This window comes from Chelmon rostratus, chromosome 5 (assembly GCF_017976325.1).
Source record: "Chelmon rostratus isolate fCheRos1 chromosome 5, fCheRos1.pri, whole genome shotgun sequence".
Classification (NCBI taxonomy): Eukaryota; Metazoa; Chordata; class Actinopteri; order Chaetodontiformes; family Chaetodontidae; genus Chelmon; species Chelmon rostratus.
The window spans coordinates 11233955-11250453 of record NC_055662.1 but is presented as its reverse complement, the minus strand read 5'-3'; the positions used below and the strand labels follow the sequence as shown (position 1 = coordinate 11250453).

General features: G+C 43.0%; 1 protein-coding gene across 2 annotated transcripts in view; it reads right to left on the bottom strand.

Annotated features, from left to right (window-relative positions):
• kremen1 (kringle containing transmembrane protein 1) overlaps window positions 1-16499 on the bottom strand; it is a 56927-nt gene that overhangs the window by 19182 nt on the left and 21246 nt on the right. For both annotated transcript variants that reach the window (XM_041937977.1, XM_041937978.1), the window contains exon 3: window positions 8788-8879. In XM_041937977.1, the coding sequence (XP_041793911.1) occupies window positions 8788-8879 (92 nt within the window). The remainder of the gene's footprint in view (window positions 1-8787; window positions 8880-16499) is intronic.

Genomic DNA, 16499 nt, shown 5'->3' with positions numbered 1-16499 from the left:
AAAATGGCCGCCACGCTGTATCACTCTGCCTCCCCTGACAAACTAAATAGCCTGTGTCCCGAGGAATCCCAGGGGACTTGATACCATGGCGGCTGGGAGATGAAAAGACGGGCAGATATTTTGTGACCACCTCAGGCGTTAGATAAGCACAGCAGTGCACTTCCATTTATCATCATTCACTTTCAAAGAGATCGACTTCGTGTTTGTCTACTGTGGCAGGTTGTCCCGGTTATCTGGATGTCAATAACGGTGGCAAATTCTCCAGGAATGTTTGGCAGGTATAGAAAACGTGCTGCAGTGCAGCGAGTTAACAGTGCAGCTTGAAAAGTCCAAACTCTGTCACTCTCTTTCTCCAAATTCCAATTAGGAGATGTTGTGTTATAATTAATCCCAAGGCACGCTACAAACACCCAACTTTAACTTAATCGTTCACGTGCTGGTTGCCTGTGTATAAATTGTAAAATAAAAGACGAAGAGAGTGTTATCAAGGGCCACAATGTTGGTCAATAGAATTTTGAGGCCAGCGTAATGCAGCTCCAGTGTGTGGCTGTGGTGGAATACTCTTTTTTGCTTGGGAAGGTTCCTAACCGAGCGAAATGACCTGCAAGTATCTAAGTAGCCACCATGATAAGATTTGGTTGAATTTGCTAAATGCGAAGGAAAGGTGCTTCTTATCTCCTCCGGCACAGGTACACTGGACCATCTTTTACGAAAGGAGATGATGCCGTCCCACAATCCCTTGCACCAGCAACATTTAAAGCGATGCAGCATCCGCCGTAGCATTATTATGTAGCCTAGAGTAAGTGCAGTCAGATCCTCTTAGCACTGCAGTTGTCTCTTCCTAAATCCTTCTGAATTCTTCTTCACACCTGTTATTGACTTTGTGACATTTTCCATTTCCCAACAGTGAGGCGGAATAACAGCAACATTGAGCAGGCTACAGTTTGGCTGAAAATGGGCAAAATGGCAAAACATACCATGCATCATGATTTCGAATTACACTAGTTGAACAATATCCAGAATAAAATTACATTTATGCACCTGTGCAGAACCATGCTGATCTATATTTGGCTATATGAGCCCTCATTCCGGAGAGCTGACCCGCTATTCATCTCCTCTTTCCTGAGACAAGCACCAAACAATGGCCATTTACTTATTCTCATTTGCAAACATTCTACACAACCAGCTCGCCTCATAATCAATACCTTTAATTCTCTAATGGCCCCGGCTGATTTAACCCCAGCTGTGCTGAGAGACGGAAGGAGCCAGAGAGAAAATCTGAGAGATTAAATCTACCTGATGTCCTCTGGCTTGTTTTTGTGAGAGTCTCCTCTCTCTAGATTTCTGTCTGGGAGTTTCCTCACAGCACTGCAAAGAGGTATTTCCCCTGAGGGCAGATGTGGGTGAAGCTATGGAGGTCAGAGGTCAAAGTAAGATAACAATGAGTGTTTTCAAAGCTCCCAAGCCTTCTTTGCCAGGTAAGGACAGACGACCTAATGCAGGTGAAAGGGGACACGTCAAACTGACAAACGTCTGTGGCACAAACAATCCAAATTAGCACCAAACGCTGGTAAAAAAAAAAATGTCTCAGCTGAGTCATGTTTGGTCTCTGTCACAGGCGACGCACTGCTCTCAATCTGAAGTGCCTGAACATCTCTCCTGTTTCTCTAACTAACTTCATCCCAATGTGGAAGCCTGTGGCAAGAAATAAAGGCAGGTAAGAGCTTTCATTGCAGGCAGCTTTTTAAATTAAACCTCTAAATCTACTCACACAGCACCTGTGTTCATTCTATACTTAAAATACATCTAAAAAGAAGGAGTTGGCATATTTCTATGAAAAATGCATAATAAGTAATTTGGTTGGTAGAAAATAATCTCGGCACGTAATTTTTTAATTTACCAGCCTGGGGCGGTGAGGCCAAAAAGCTAATTTTGGATACTGGTTGCAGTATCACACACTTGGTGCACACACACACACACACACACACACACACACACACACACACACATTTACTAGCTCTTTATTCTGAATATAATTCTTTTACACATGTTAAGCCTCTTCGTGTTTTTTATTCTACTGGCTCATTGTTCTTCATCTTTGTGTGAACAGCTCAGGACTTTTCTATTTTTGATTTGAGTGAAAACAATCAAAAGGGTAAGATTTCTTACCAAAACTTAAAAATCAGCACAACATGACTGACCATGCCCCAACTTCAATTCTCATCATTTTACCTACAGCAGCCCCTTAAAGAGGTTAATTATGCTGCTGTTTATAATTCTTGCTAATTAGGACTAACACAAAGTGCAGCTGAGCTAGATAAAAAAAAAAAAAATGTGCAAAACAAAGTTTCTGCAGTTCATCCTGAGGGAGGAATGAAGGAAAGGCCAAAATTAGCTCACTTCACAAAAATGTCCTCTCTTTGAAGGCCTTAATCTCTGACTGGTTTCTACGCTGTCAAAAGCACAAGAACAAACACACACACAGTAACACTGAGACACACACCCTCCTCCACTCCGTGATGCCTGAACCTGCCTCAGTATGCTGGTTGGGAGAGTTGGTTGTGGTGAAAGCTGGTACAAGACCACCTAGGGGAAATATTGTGCCTCTGAAAACAATGACAGAGAGTGAGATGAATACTGCAAAAACAGAACCTGAAAGCATCCCTGGTTTAGGCAACCACAACAGCCACGAGGCAGGGCTGCGGTGCTTCAGTCTGGCCTCGCTTTCCAGACCACATGTCCGTCATGTTCGACTTGTCTCTGCCTCTTGCTTATTTTGACTCGCACTTGTTCTCGTCTCAGGCATTCATTCAGCTGTTTGACTTTTCCTGCTTATTATAAAACCTTCAAAGATCCACAGTCTCTTATTTTCCTCACAGCACCACAACTTGAGGACTTACACCCGTGTGTATTCTACAACAAGTCAGCGTATTGATTAGTTGGACACACCTAGCTGGAGCAGAGACAGGTACACCTCTTCTTATTCAAGAGGTTCATATATCATTCGTTTTACATGCAATGGCATGTTTATTGCCCTTTTTGGTTTTGAATATAGACAGCTTTTGCTCTGGTTCTGCCTGGTCTTGACACCTGTCAGACCTGGTGTTGTCCAGCTCCACTTTGCCTGGCCCTGGACCTGATTTGGACTCTGCTAAAATAGTCTTGACGAACAATGAATCAATTAGTCTATTGAAAGAAACTTAATCAGCAACAATTTTGATAACTGATCTTGAAATACTCATGCTCCATCACAAGTGAGCAATACAAACAAGAGTAAACAATAGAGCGGCAACCTCCTTCCTCACTCTCTGTATATATCATCAGGTGTTTCCCTGCATTTTATAGCAACTAGAGGGGATGAAGGCGACCAAACGTAACGCACCGTTACCTTTAAACTACGAGTTACTCTGGGTTTGAACATTGTTGGAAACATCTGGGATAATTTAAGTGCACCACTCAAACAAATATACAGCATAGGTCTAGTCATCTAGTCAGTTTTGATTCAAGTTTTGACCTGATGCTGATGAAAAGTCAGGGGAACACAAAAGTTATTATTATATTATTATTATTTCCTCCTGAGGGGAACATGCCCAATATTTGTCAAGGCATTTCTCTCAACCACAAATGTCAACCTGCTGATGGCGCTGGAGGGAAAGTCAGAGAATCACCAAAGGCATTAGGATGAATCCTCTGGGCACCACGCATGCCTACACAAAATAGATATTTTACTGGATAAATGACAACTTTGTCATGAAAGTAAGACGGATTCATCCTATGGGACACACAAATTGTTTTACCAGTTTCATGGCAATCCATTCAGCAGTTGTTGAGAGATTTCATTTAATATCAAAAATGTCGTCCTGCTGGTTGCGCTGCAGGAAAAGTCAGCATCACCAAAGTCAAAACTGACCAACTGACATTGCAATCCAGAGAATGATTCATATATTAACTGATAAAGGCAATAATCTTTAGTTGGAGCCCTATTTTGACTGACGTTGTGCTATCTGGTATGTGTCAGGTATTGATCCTTTTCATCCAGCGAGAATCTCCACAGTGCAAAGAGATGGTGGTATTTTTTTACTTTTCATAAAGCTGTAAATTTAACATTTTGTATGTGAGCAGAGGAGATGACATCTACCGCAGCTGAGGCAGAGGAAGTTAAAAGAAGAAGAAGAACCCTGACCCATGACAGCTCGGTTTCATCCCAAAAGGCCGAACAAGAGCAGCCTGTACCAAGACATCTGGTCAGATTCAGTCAAGACTAGTTGACGGTTGACTCAGGTGTCCCACGACTTCAAAGGGCCATTTAGTGGCTTCATAAATCACTCTTAATGAAGTCAATATCTCATCGCTGCATATTTTTTGCCAACTTTCGGTAATAAAACCTTGGGCCAAACACATAACTACTTTGTTGTAATGTTTTCAAGGTGTGGCTGGTTAGCTTGCCAGATGGATGTGGTGCCTCTCGTACAGAGACTATTGTTCCATGGTGACAGACAAGGTAAATCAGACATTCCCTCAATTGTTTAAATAGATAAAGTACTGTATAGCCTTTTGTTAGTAAGGCATTCAAGTCATACATCAAGCGAGTTAAATGCTCAGTGCAAACACACTGACAGCTCTACAACAAAGGACAATCTTAAAATATCTTAAATTAGCTTAGAGAAATTTTGGCTTGCAGATAATGAGTCTCATTATCATTATCACACAGCAGGTACTGTCAGCTGCAATGTGTGTGTGTGAAATAAAAAGATACTGTAAACACACAGTGCCACACTCTATTAATAAAACAATACAGAGCTTAAGGACTTTTTTCCCATCCCAGCAACAGGTTCTGTCTTGTCTAAATAAGCTTGTAATCGGTGTGAAGTATAGTGTGAATGAAATTTTAATAGCACAAACACAAAAGGGAGTTTTAAAAGTCAGAAATCTGAACACCTGGTTAGGTAAAGCTGATTGTTTGTTAAACTCCTGACATGTTCCTTTGTGATCTTGTGAGGTGCACCTTTAAAGCCATAAAAATGAACGCTGAAAATGTTGATAAACCTGATTCTTGTGAGGTAAAAATGGAGTTTAAATGGGTTTATTGTCACTATGATTCCTGGGTTTGCTTAACAATTCATATCATTATCCCCCACAGGCAAAAAACTACAAATTAGATCTTTTGTCTCTAAGGCACTGTCACATTAGGGGAAAACGGCTGTTGCACGTCTCCTTACTGCGGGAAAAAAACAGTGGCACAACAAGTTTTTCTTGGTTATGCGCTGTTGAGAGATGAGCTCCGAACGCACAGATCAAAGTGTCTTTGTCTTGGCAAACGCTTGAGGACTTCACCCTGACAGTTTCACTCTGTGTCAATCAAATACAGCCTCAGCATATTGTGAAGCAAAGGCATGTCAGCCTGAAGGACTTCTACCAAAACAAAATGTCCTTCCACTACGGGACGCTCTGAAAAAGGAAAGGCTGGACAGGAACCATCACATTGTCAGTGGTCAAGTTAACAAGTGTCTGCAGATGTCCAAACTCTGAGACATGCAGTACAGCTATGCCTGACATGTGTAACTGAACATTAATGCTAAACTGCATCATTTTTCACCGGATTTTCTTTAAAATCTCAACAACAAATCCTCTGCCGCCTTATTAATCAGTAATGTCATTGCATGTTTATCACTTTTGTTTGTTAGTGAAATGCACCCCAAAGCTGATTTTTGAGACCTCCCAGGCATCCTCTGACTTCTGAACTTGTGCAAACCCTAAAGTTCCTAAATGATGGATTGAGCTGTCAACTCTGGTTTTTAATCAGGTGAACCTACTGGTTTAGCCAGAGGCTCCACTCGTGGAGTCCTCACAACTCATTCCAATCAGCATTGCTCAATCAGAGAACATTAAGCCTTCTCTGCTCTGCGCACTCAGGCTTGCTGTAAATACATCAGCGATGAGCTGACCGGCAGTACAGAGAAAACCGTGTCTCAAAAACCCTTTATTCCTTTACCTTTACTTTCGATACAGCTCAAAATAACTAGTTAAATGTCGTGAAATTAAGGTTGTGTAAATGTTAGTTTTCAGCAGAGCAAGGCTGGTCTGCTACACCGGAACTGGACTTCAGTAAACAACACACGTGACAAGGTTATGTTCAGCTGAGCATTTAGCGGCCTGGGAATGAGAAGAGCCTCAAAACCAGCGTCCACATTGACACACCGTGGAAATGTCAATATGCGCAGCAGTCGATGCGCTTTGACAGCGCGCCTTTTTGAAATGTTTAGATAATTCCACCACATGATAACTGCTGCCATGAGGGATTACTTAGATCAACAAATATCGTGACCTACACTATAATCCACGCTGTCAGACTACGTGTTTCTGGCCTCATGTGACCTGCCTGGCACTGTGTGCTCCAGCAGGGTGTGTCACCCTCACCAGGGTGGCATGACCTGAGATGACAGGGAACACAGCTGGATAACAGGCCGACCGTTGGCAGGCTCCAGGTGCCTCAGCGAGTGGCCACCAACTACCAACCACGCCACATCAAACATAAGCAAAAAAAAGTAGACAAAACGAAGGCACAGACAAAACAAAAAGCCAGACAAAATGAAAACAAAGACCACTGTTGCCCTTCCTCTGGCACACCATGGTGTTTTTCAGCCTTTCGTTGCCAGCCACAGACCGAGAACACTGACACTGAGGGAGCACCGGCATTCGCTCACTTAACAGCTGAAGATTTCAAACACAGCAGATTGAGAACAGGCACGGCCAGAAGGTGAGGCACCACGTGGCGATTGTGGTTTCACAATAGATGAGACAGAGCGTTCGTGTCTGAAAGCTCCCCGGTGTATCTGCAAGGGGAAAAACCGTCTCCACTGAGCGGGCATGTTTTCATCACACTGGACACTTGGATCATAGCAAACCTCATCACCTTTTCTTACCTTACAGGCCTCTGGAAAACTTTAAATGGCCACAGAGACAGAGGAACGTTCATGTTAGGTAGCATTTGACACGGGGCGAAGCTCTCAGCCGTTAGAAATGGGCCTCATGTCGCAAGGATGGGTTACACGCTGCACAGTACTGGATCCTTGACAAAAACAAGGCTGAACCAGCACATGGCAAACCCATCTGGAACAAAAGCTGGCCTAATTTCACCAAAGATAAGGGACGATCCCGGCTCTGAACAGAGACGACATGGGCTGCTCTCCTCTTGCCTCCCAAACCACAAAGGTTTGGGATGTCGGCCCAGAAACACTGAGCTAAGTGGACAGTTGTCTGAAATAGGTCAGTCAAAAGTCTAATGGGATGCACACAAGCTCCTATACACATAAACACGCAAAAACACCATGGAAAAATACATGGATACACATGGACCATGCAGCCATCAGGCATTATTAGATGGGTTAATGGGTCCTGAGCCATTCAAACAGCTGGCTTTAGTCAAGCATGCTACTCAGACAGGATAATGGTGGGATAGCTAGAGGGGTTGGGAGGATCTTGAGGGCTGGTGGTACCTACTGCAGTGAAAAGTCACCACATCTCTAAGTCCCAGCTTTGCCCTTCTGCTGTCAGATTACAACTGTCCAAATCAAGTTCCAACACATGCTGCATTTTGGCTTTTAGGCTTTTAGGTGAGGCTCGTATTATAACTAAATTCTTAAAATATGAAGGAATGCAAGGTGCACGCAGAGTTGACGGAGGTAAAAAATGTAGACAAATGTTTGGAAAAGAAATAGAATTGTGCATAGATAAAAGAAGGAGGAGGAATGTTTAACCTCAGAGAAAAACAGCAAAAATAAAAAAGAAGAGGCTGATTACATAAGAAAGTGGAATGTAATTCATGATAGAAGAGGCAAATGAAATATTTATTTTAGTTAAACAGAATATTTGAGCTTTGCTTGGCTTTCAGCAGCCGCTTTTATCTTCCACGCTGTGTTTAGTCACCAGATTCTTTTAGTTGCTAAAAGTATGCAATAACACTTCTGACCTGAACTGCCTAACAAAGTAAAGAGCGCTTGGAAAACGTTAAAATAATCTGAAGCAGACAGAAATATCTGACTACCTTACAAATATAAGCATTTGCGACTAAACAAAACTAAAACGTGCTTGCAGCAGATCACTATATCTGCACCTCCTTTGCAGGAATTCATGATCTTTGGCATCAAAAACAGTGTAGGTTGATCCGCCTAAGTCTGTCTTCAACACCAGTGATTAAAAAGGTGGAGGGAATGAAGGTAATGGGATTAAAAACAGGCAGCTCTTTGTAAATGTGTGCCAAACCAGTACAGAAGACACACAGGAGCACTGCATCCCAACCCAAGCAGTCCATCACACACACTCATCCGGGAATCACTGGACACTGACTCACACCAACATGTGGACAAATCATACAAACATGTCAGGTAACAGGTAGATGCACATAATTGCTCACATCAAAGAGCGTGTCAAAACAAGCTATGAAGCCAAAGGGGAAACTGATGAACGCGCACACAAAAACACACACATATACGCGCACGCACACACAAACACACAGAGGCAGTGATTGACAGCGCGCATTAAAGTAAGGGCAGGCCCGGGCATGGCAGGAGGAGGGGTGACGGGAGGCAATTAGAGGCATTTTTTAGATGATAATAACTGTGTACAAGCCATACAGTCTATAAAAGCTATTCATAGCAGGCAAGGAGATGAGCATAGCTGTGAAAATCGCTAGTCCTTGTTCCCCACTATATGGCCCCGAGGGCATGGAAGGGCAGAGCAGAGCAGGGAGACGGAAAGTCAGATAAAAGAGGGTTAATAATCTCTTACTCTGGCATGTAGGGATGTCGCAGTATCTCCAGTAGATCCCGTCCTCGTGATCTGCAATGTAGCACCACGGCTGAACGTCCCCATCAGGATTCCTGCAGACACAGAAGTGAAAGAAAAATAATCATCAGTACACACCAGTGATCTTTACAGAAATGATATGAAAAACAAATATGGACGCACATGTTTTTCACAAATAAACTGCCTTTTCAGGTTTGTCTGTCTTCATGCGGGAGCAGAGGTGTGAGGGGGAGAGTGAGAAGGCAGAGAGAGATAAAGGGGGACAGGGAAGAGACGAAGAGGTGATGGCTGGGATATGAAGGCAGTCATTTGCAAACAAACTGTGTTTACCAAAAAAGGTTTATCCTGAGTGTTCCTTAGCCCATAAAAATAAAATATCCTTTATCCAATCATGTGTTCACAAAGTGGTGAACCTCGCTCCATCCTCGCCTGTGAACGACTGAGCCTTTCCAGGATGCTCCTTTCATACCCAATCATGATACTATCACCTGTTACCAATCAACCTGTTTACCTGTGGAATGATCCAAACAGGTGTTTTTGGAGCGTTCCACAACTTTCCCAGTCTTTTGTTGCTCCTGACCCAACTTCTTTGAAACACGTTGCGGCATCAAATTCAGAATAAACAGATACTAACAAAAACCAATGAAGCTGATGAGGTCGAACATTATTCTGTTTTCAGTTGAGTGTATGTCAAAGGACTACAGAGTTATCACATTTCCTTTTATGTTTTACACAGCGTCCCCAATTTTTTGGAATTGAGACTGAAGATGAACCAAAATGCAGCTGCAGAGGGCTGAATACACAGAGAGGGAGATTATCCTGGCCGTGTCAATCATCCCCAGCAGCCCCTTGGCGCTTGTTGGTTTGGCCTCTTCCTCTGCACTCTGAAGGCTTGACCATGCATGTCAGTCAAGGGCCAGACCAATGGGTCTTTGATGGGTGGAGGTGGTTGGAGGTCGAGGGGAGGGCTCTTTGTTTGAGGCCAGACACAGACTTGAAAAAAGGAATGGGTGATGGGGCGAAGCTTTTGTCTGAGGCTGTGGCCTCTTTTGAAGCTCATCAAGGCAGTTTTAACCCATCATAATAAGGCTGACAGGCCCCTCGGAGCTTTTGCTTTTCAGTTTCACTTACAAAAGTGATGAGAAGCAGGATTGAAGATGGAAATACCTAAAAGCTTTGTGCGGGCTCCATATCTCCAGGGTGATCATGCGACTCTGTAAATCATGACACGTATGGCAACTTCTAAATTGCTGATAAATGAAATCAAAGCAGCTTGGATGCAGTTGGGGCTCATCTTGATGCTGTTTCAGCTCTTTAAGCTCTATTTCAGGATTACTGTGAACTGTAAAAATACACATCCCATCGACTGAAAAACCCTTCTAAGATGACATCGCTGTTTTTTCCCCCCCTCTCTTTTGACACAGCTCATTGTAGCATCTTGAAAAAGCCCTGGAGTGCTGCACTATCCCGTTTCGCCTTTTGTGAGCAAAATTGTGAAGGGCGTTTCCATTTCTTTTCTTCTCCTATCAAAAACACTATCCAGAGTTTCCTCCTCTCTTTTCACACTCAAAATGAGGTCCTGACAAAGATGTCGTTGTTAAGGCTTTTTTTGGGTTGAACTCAAGTTTAAGTGCCTTAAAGCTTTTCACTCTCAATATCTGGCAAACAGTCACCGCTCTCTGTCTTGTAGCCTGTCGGCAACGTGAAGAAAGAGTTCATCTAGTCACGTTTCTATTTATTCTTTTTCGTGCCCTTCTGCTATCAAAGCAACACAGACCTTCCCTCAGCCTGACATTTTCTCATGTTCATGGGAAACCGGCCTCGTTTTCCAGTAAATTTCGACACCTTATCACGAGTCCAGATCTGTTTGTTGCTCCACCCAGATTGGAGGCAGACACCTGTTTGTTTAGCCTGGGGCTACTGTTGAAATGAAAAGAGCAAAAACTGGGTCGAACCCTCAAAATATTGAATTATATACCTCTCTCTATTTCTTTCCTTCTCTTTTTCATGGCTATCAACCCTTAATAGCCCTATTTGAAATAAGACTCCCAAGAGCTCATCTATGCCCACTTATGTAATTTACTGCACTTCCTTAATCACCCCCTTAGGAGGCAGACATGAATTACAACCATCAGCATAAAAAAAAAAAAAGAAAGAAAAAGTCCTCAGTGGACCACCCATCCCATGTCTGACCCACCGGCATCTTTGATCACTAGATGATGTGCTGGGCCCCTCCAAGCTCTCTCCCCCAATGCTCTCATTCCCAAATAGTGTTTCATCTCTCTCTCTCTCTCTCTCTCTCTCTCTCACACACACACACACACACACACACACACACACACACACACACACATACACACACACACACACACCTGCACACACCCTTTTAGCAGAAGCATGGGAACATCATCCACAGGGCTAAGGTGAACAAGCCAGCCCACATGACAAAGAAACATAATCAATCCTGCCTCGAGGTGTGCCAGTGTGTGTGTGTGTGTGTGTGTGTGTGTGTGTGTGTGTGTGTGTGTGTGTGTGGAGGGTGGAGCAGAAGTTGGAAAGTAGACAGTATCAGATTAGCCGAGGTGCTACAATGCAGATAAGAGCCAACCATGGTGGATGGAAATCCGTCTGTTTAACCCGGAAGCACAAAGAAAGACTTCAGTCCTTGTGGAGACACTCTGATATAAGTTGCTGCCAGTGTGCGTGTGTATATATATATATGTAAAAACATATATATGTGTGTGTGTTTGTGTGTGTGTGTGTGTGTGGATTTAGGGGGGTGTTGTATTCACATGCATGTGCGTCAGAGATGGCCCGCTTGGCTCTGAGTGGAAGAGCTTGTTGAAACACTCCCATACCCAGAGGTAGATCACAGAAGATGTTTGGACACTTAATTGGCACAATTGCGGTGATTGACTCATTTTGCTCGGAGTGAGCCACACACTTCGGTACAGAGCCAATTACAGCCACACCGCATTTTGCCTCACAGGCTCTCCATTCCTGCATCTGAAGGCAAGAGGGTCTCACATCTGAGCACGGAGAAAAACAGCTGCTCTTGGCTGGCTGCTGTTCAAAAGGTTTCCTTTAATAACCATTTTCCACGTACTTTAAACAGAACATTTATGACCATTTTTAAAATGCCTGGCACTGTGAGAGCTAGATACAAATTTTTTAAATCATTTACATCAAGCTATGTGTGCAAATGCTGGAAACAACATGCGTTTAGGTGTTTTTCATGAGTAAAAGTCTTGCTTAGTTAAACTAGTAGATGCGTGAAAGAGATGAAAGCTCACTTCCCTCACTTTGCAGAATTGGAGAGAGGAGAAATGCTGATTGGAAAGTGGTGGTGAGAGGCTTGTCTGGATCGGGATTTGAGGTCAACAGCAGATCAGAGTCTGGCAATTTACTGCCTGAGAGGAGACTCTTTAATTGACTTGAATGATTTAGCATGCAAACTGCTGCCTGCTGCTGCGCTGGATGAATGTGTGTATTGAAGAAGAGGGCTTGTTGGTTGTGGCCTGATATGTATAGTCTTCTGTCTACTGTCTACTCTCTCATGGGCCACTCGTGCTAAATACGATGTCGTGATATCACTGTGTCAAGTGTGGCTGGTAAACACACCACACGTTCTTTGACTAATGTCTATAAAGGATCAACTGACCTTAGGAACGTTTTCTCACCTACTGCTACTGGTATTTAGTCATGTAAGCATATTTTATGTTTATATAATAGGGCTTTTTAAATTTATTCTTAATATTTATTTTGTCTTATTTGCTCTGGATATAAGATATTTGCTTCTTTGGTTTCTGCCTGCACCACAACACAATAGAGATGAATGGAATTGTATTTGTAATTCTCACAGCATTGACAAACTGTCCACCAGAAACTGTGTCGTTCCAGAAAAACAATCTACAGACCTCACTGTCTCTAGTTTTTTAAACCATTTCTTCAGCAAAAAGCAGGTCCAGTGAAAACTATTAAAACTGAGGCCTGAGGATTATCCACAGTAACCAGGACACTGTATACGGAAAGAACAGATAATATTGATTTTTTCTGAGCGGCTCATTCATTTTTCCCATAGACAATGTTTCTACGGCTCGACTCAGCATGAAACTCTCCTGCTTAAAGCATCAGATTAACAACTGTGTTAAAAAAATATCTGGTTCTTTGACAAAGAGTTCAAGGTACAAGTCTGTGTGCATAAGAATTTAGTAGTAAGTGAGTAAGAAGTGAACTCCCAAGATGCATTTCAACAAGAAACACGGATCTTAACGCAAATTCAGCAGCAAAGTGTTTTGAATTTGCAACTGCTCTGAGCCTCTGACTGGCTCCTTATCCACAGCAAAAGCAGCTGAGGCTCATGGGTATGGTTGTATGTTGAGTCTCTCAACAAACTGACAGAAAACACATGTAATATCATAAATCGATATGATATGAATGAAATACAGAATGGGGAAAGCACATCCAGGTGTCCCTCTCTTTGCAGCTCTAGTAGTTGCAGGTACATCTCACAACCTGGGCAATTCAAACCTATGGGTGAAAAGCCATCTGCATGGCTAAAAGCCAAGTTTGAAAACATAATTGTTTGTAATTTGGGTGAACTGACCCTTCAAAGACAAATCTACAAACATATAAGGGGTATAAGGGTTATATTCTATGGCATGAAATTGGTTCTGACTCTGATTCTGAGATTACTATAATTATTGATGGCTGCTGCTTTGGTAACGGCACACAGTACATCTTCTCATGGGACACTTCTATTAACTTCTTCAATTTGACAAAGCTGCACACTGGGATCGTAATATAGTCATACAAACGGTGGACAACTTGGCTGCAAGTTTGCCTGACCTCAGATTTGCACCTGACATCATGGAGATTCAATTACAATCAACTTGGGGAACACTACTCACTCTGGCATTTCCATTATCTCATCTATGTAAGAGAAAAGCATTAGAAGCCATAGTGGACACTCATAAATTGTAGAGTACACACACACACCTGCATATAAATAGCCAGGAAATGGCTGGCAAAGCTATTCAACCACCCACTGAACCATCATGCACTTCACACCCTCATACTAATACACCAGGGGGAGAGCCTGTAGGAGCAGTAAGATTGGAAGGAACAATAAATGAAATATAAATCAGAACTTCGATGTGTGATGTTCTTATGAATGTCATGAAGTGTCCAGAAAAGGTCAAACAAGTGCTCTGGAAGTGAAAAAAGCACCTTGTTGAAGTGTGAAACTGTGGAATGACTGCAAAGCAACATCTGAGCTCAATACTGGACATTTAAGTAGATCATTAACTTCTACTTCATGATATGAAATGAATTCTGAATCGAAGCACGCCGATTAACAGTAATGCGATATTCACTGTCGGAATGAGCCCTGCTAAGTCCCGGCTTAGACACGAGAGCTGTTGTCCTTTTCCTGAGGCTTTGTGCTCCATTTTTTGCAGGGGAACAATGTGACATTTCCCCTCTGCCCAGTTTCTCCCTGTTTTCACTGGGGTATTTTATAGCAGGCTATAAAGATGAAATGTGGGGGCTGTTAGGGCTCTTTCTGCAGCACCACTGTGGTGCCCTCTTGACTAAATCACCACCGGGAAAACACCAGTGATGGGACGAGAGTTAGTAATCCTCTTCTTCTCCGCTTCTCAACATCTGATACGTGCTTAGAGCCGTGTGTTAAAGTTAAGACATGCACTGATTCCCGGCCTTGCATTATCCACCTGTGCCCCGGCCTCAGCCCTCATCTCATAAAACCACAATTGGCCTTGGGGTCAGACATGCCAAAACTGCCCTGGCTCTCCTGTTTTACCTCTCCTTCTTGCTTTCATTATACCTGCCCCTATTGTGCGGAGTTGCAGCCAAAAACATCCGTGGAAAAAGCCTCAGATGAAAGACGAACAGAACTAGGGTAGGAAGATGAGAAAGAGTTTGAAGGTTAGAGGGGGTTACAGAACTTTGTGATAACGAATTTGAATTGCAAGCTGCTCTTGATGTAAATAAGGCAATTTGCAATTCAAACTGAACATCCAAGACACGAGCCAACTTTCTGTGATCAGACAAATCAAACATTGCACATCTTTCTTTGCGGTGGGATAACACAGTCCTCTGCTGGCACGTACATGTTCACAACATGTGCACACAACAGCACGCACGTGGGTGGACGCATGCACAAATACTTGACCCTGTGCAGACATGCCATAAATACCATTCCTCATCTTTTCACAATGAAGTGGCCACTTTGGTCCCCATAGCACTGCTGATGGGTCACTCTTTACAAGGCCGGTGTCTGAGCGAGACTGAGAGTAGTTGTAGCTTCGGCCTTTAGTGAAAGAAATCCCTCTATCATGAAGAAACAAAGCCGCGAGCTGTCAGTGAGTTAGAAAAGCTGCTAACGGCAGCGGCGGCCAAGAAAACAGCCAAATGCAAACAATGAAGATGTCCATTTTGAATCGCTTGTTGGACATTAATACGCTCCTAATGTGCAGGGAAAGCCTTCCTCGATCTTCTGCATGTATCCTACTCATAAATCTTCCGAATTCCCATCCAGTTCAAGTAAAAACAAATCTGTCCAGGGCCACTTCAAAGCATTGCTGCGTTATGAGTTTACAACCATGACTTAGAGAAATGTTTCAGAGGCTTTGGGCCGAGGAGGAGGGGGAGTTCTGTTTCTTATGGCTTGGCGATCTGAGCCAAGCCACTGTTCTGGACGTCTCGGTGAATTTGAACTGACTCACGAAAGAGTGTGGCTCTCTGCAAATACACAAGTTTGACAGTCATACTCGGAGTGCCGCTAACGGGCCGGGTTTTCTAGACACCCAAATCCACCGTGTCCCTTCACATTCCGGGGACGAGGGATGGAGATTTGCTTACAAAACTCTTCAAGCGTGTTTGCATCCTTGTGATGACAGAGCTAAACGTTCTGTTTGGGTACCACCAATAAAATATTCAAGGGCGAATGTCTGAGCAGGTCCCCGTGTGCTCAAACCCTTTTTGAAACGCCAACGACCTGGCTCTGAATTATTAAGAGAGTCAAATGCTTTGTCTGACAAGTTCAAAGCTCTGTCAAACATCAGTCTGTCTTACAAAGATGCTTTAAATGTGCTACTCAAAGCATTCTGACATCAGGAACATACATTATAATCATCATAAACAAACAAGACAGCTGCTAAAAGGATTGGCGGCCTACACTGTGAGACACTGTTTAGGATTTTAGTGGTAAATCTGCTGGATTTCCAGCACAAAAGGAGATTGCTTTACAATAAAAAAAAACAAGAGGGAACAGTTGTTATTCTTCTAGTGCAGAAAGAGCTGGGCGGTGAAATGAGCGAGAGCCCACAAGAATAATGACTTGCTAAACTTTTACCTTTACTTCCATCTGTAGCCCCATAAAACAAATGGACCTGCAGCGACAGCAGGTATTGTCTTCACTTCAGGAAACAATCAGATTATCTTTCTGATGCACTGGCTGGCATTTGCTCAAAATGATCATACCAAAGCACTTCAATCAATTAATGATAAACACATCTGATTTTTAAAAGTATACATGTAACTGTGAGAGGACTGTGACCTCCGAATAAAAGCAACCTGATGCTGCATTTCAAATATTATCATTGATATTTCCAAAAGGTTGCAATAAGTCATGTTTTCCTGTTGGCCTCTATCACTCCCTCGACTGCTCCACT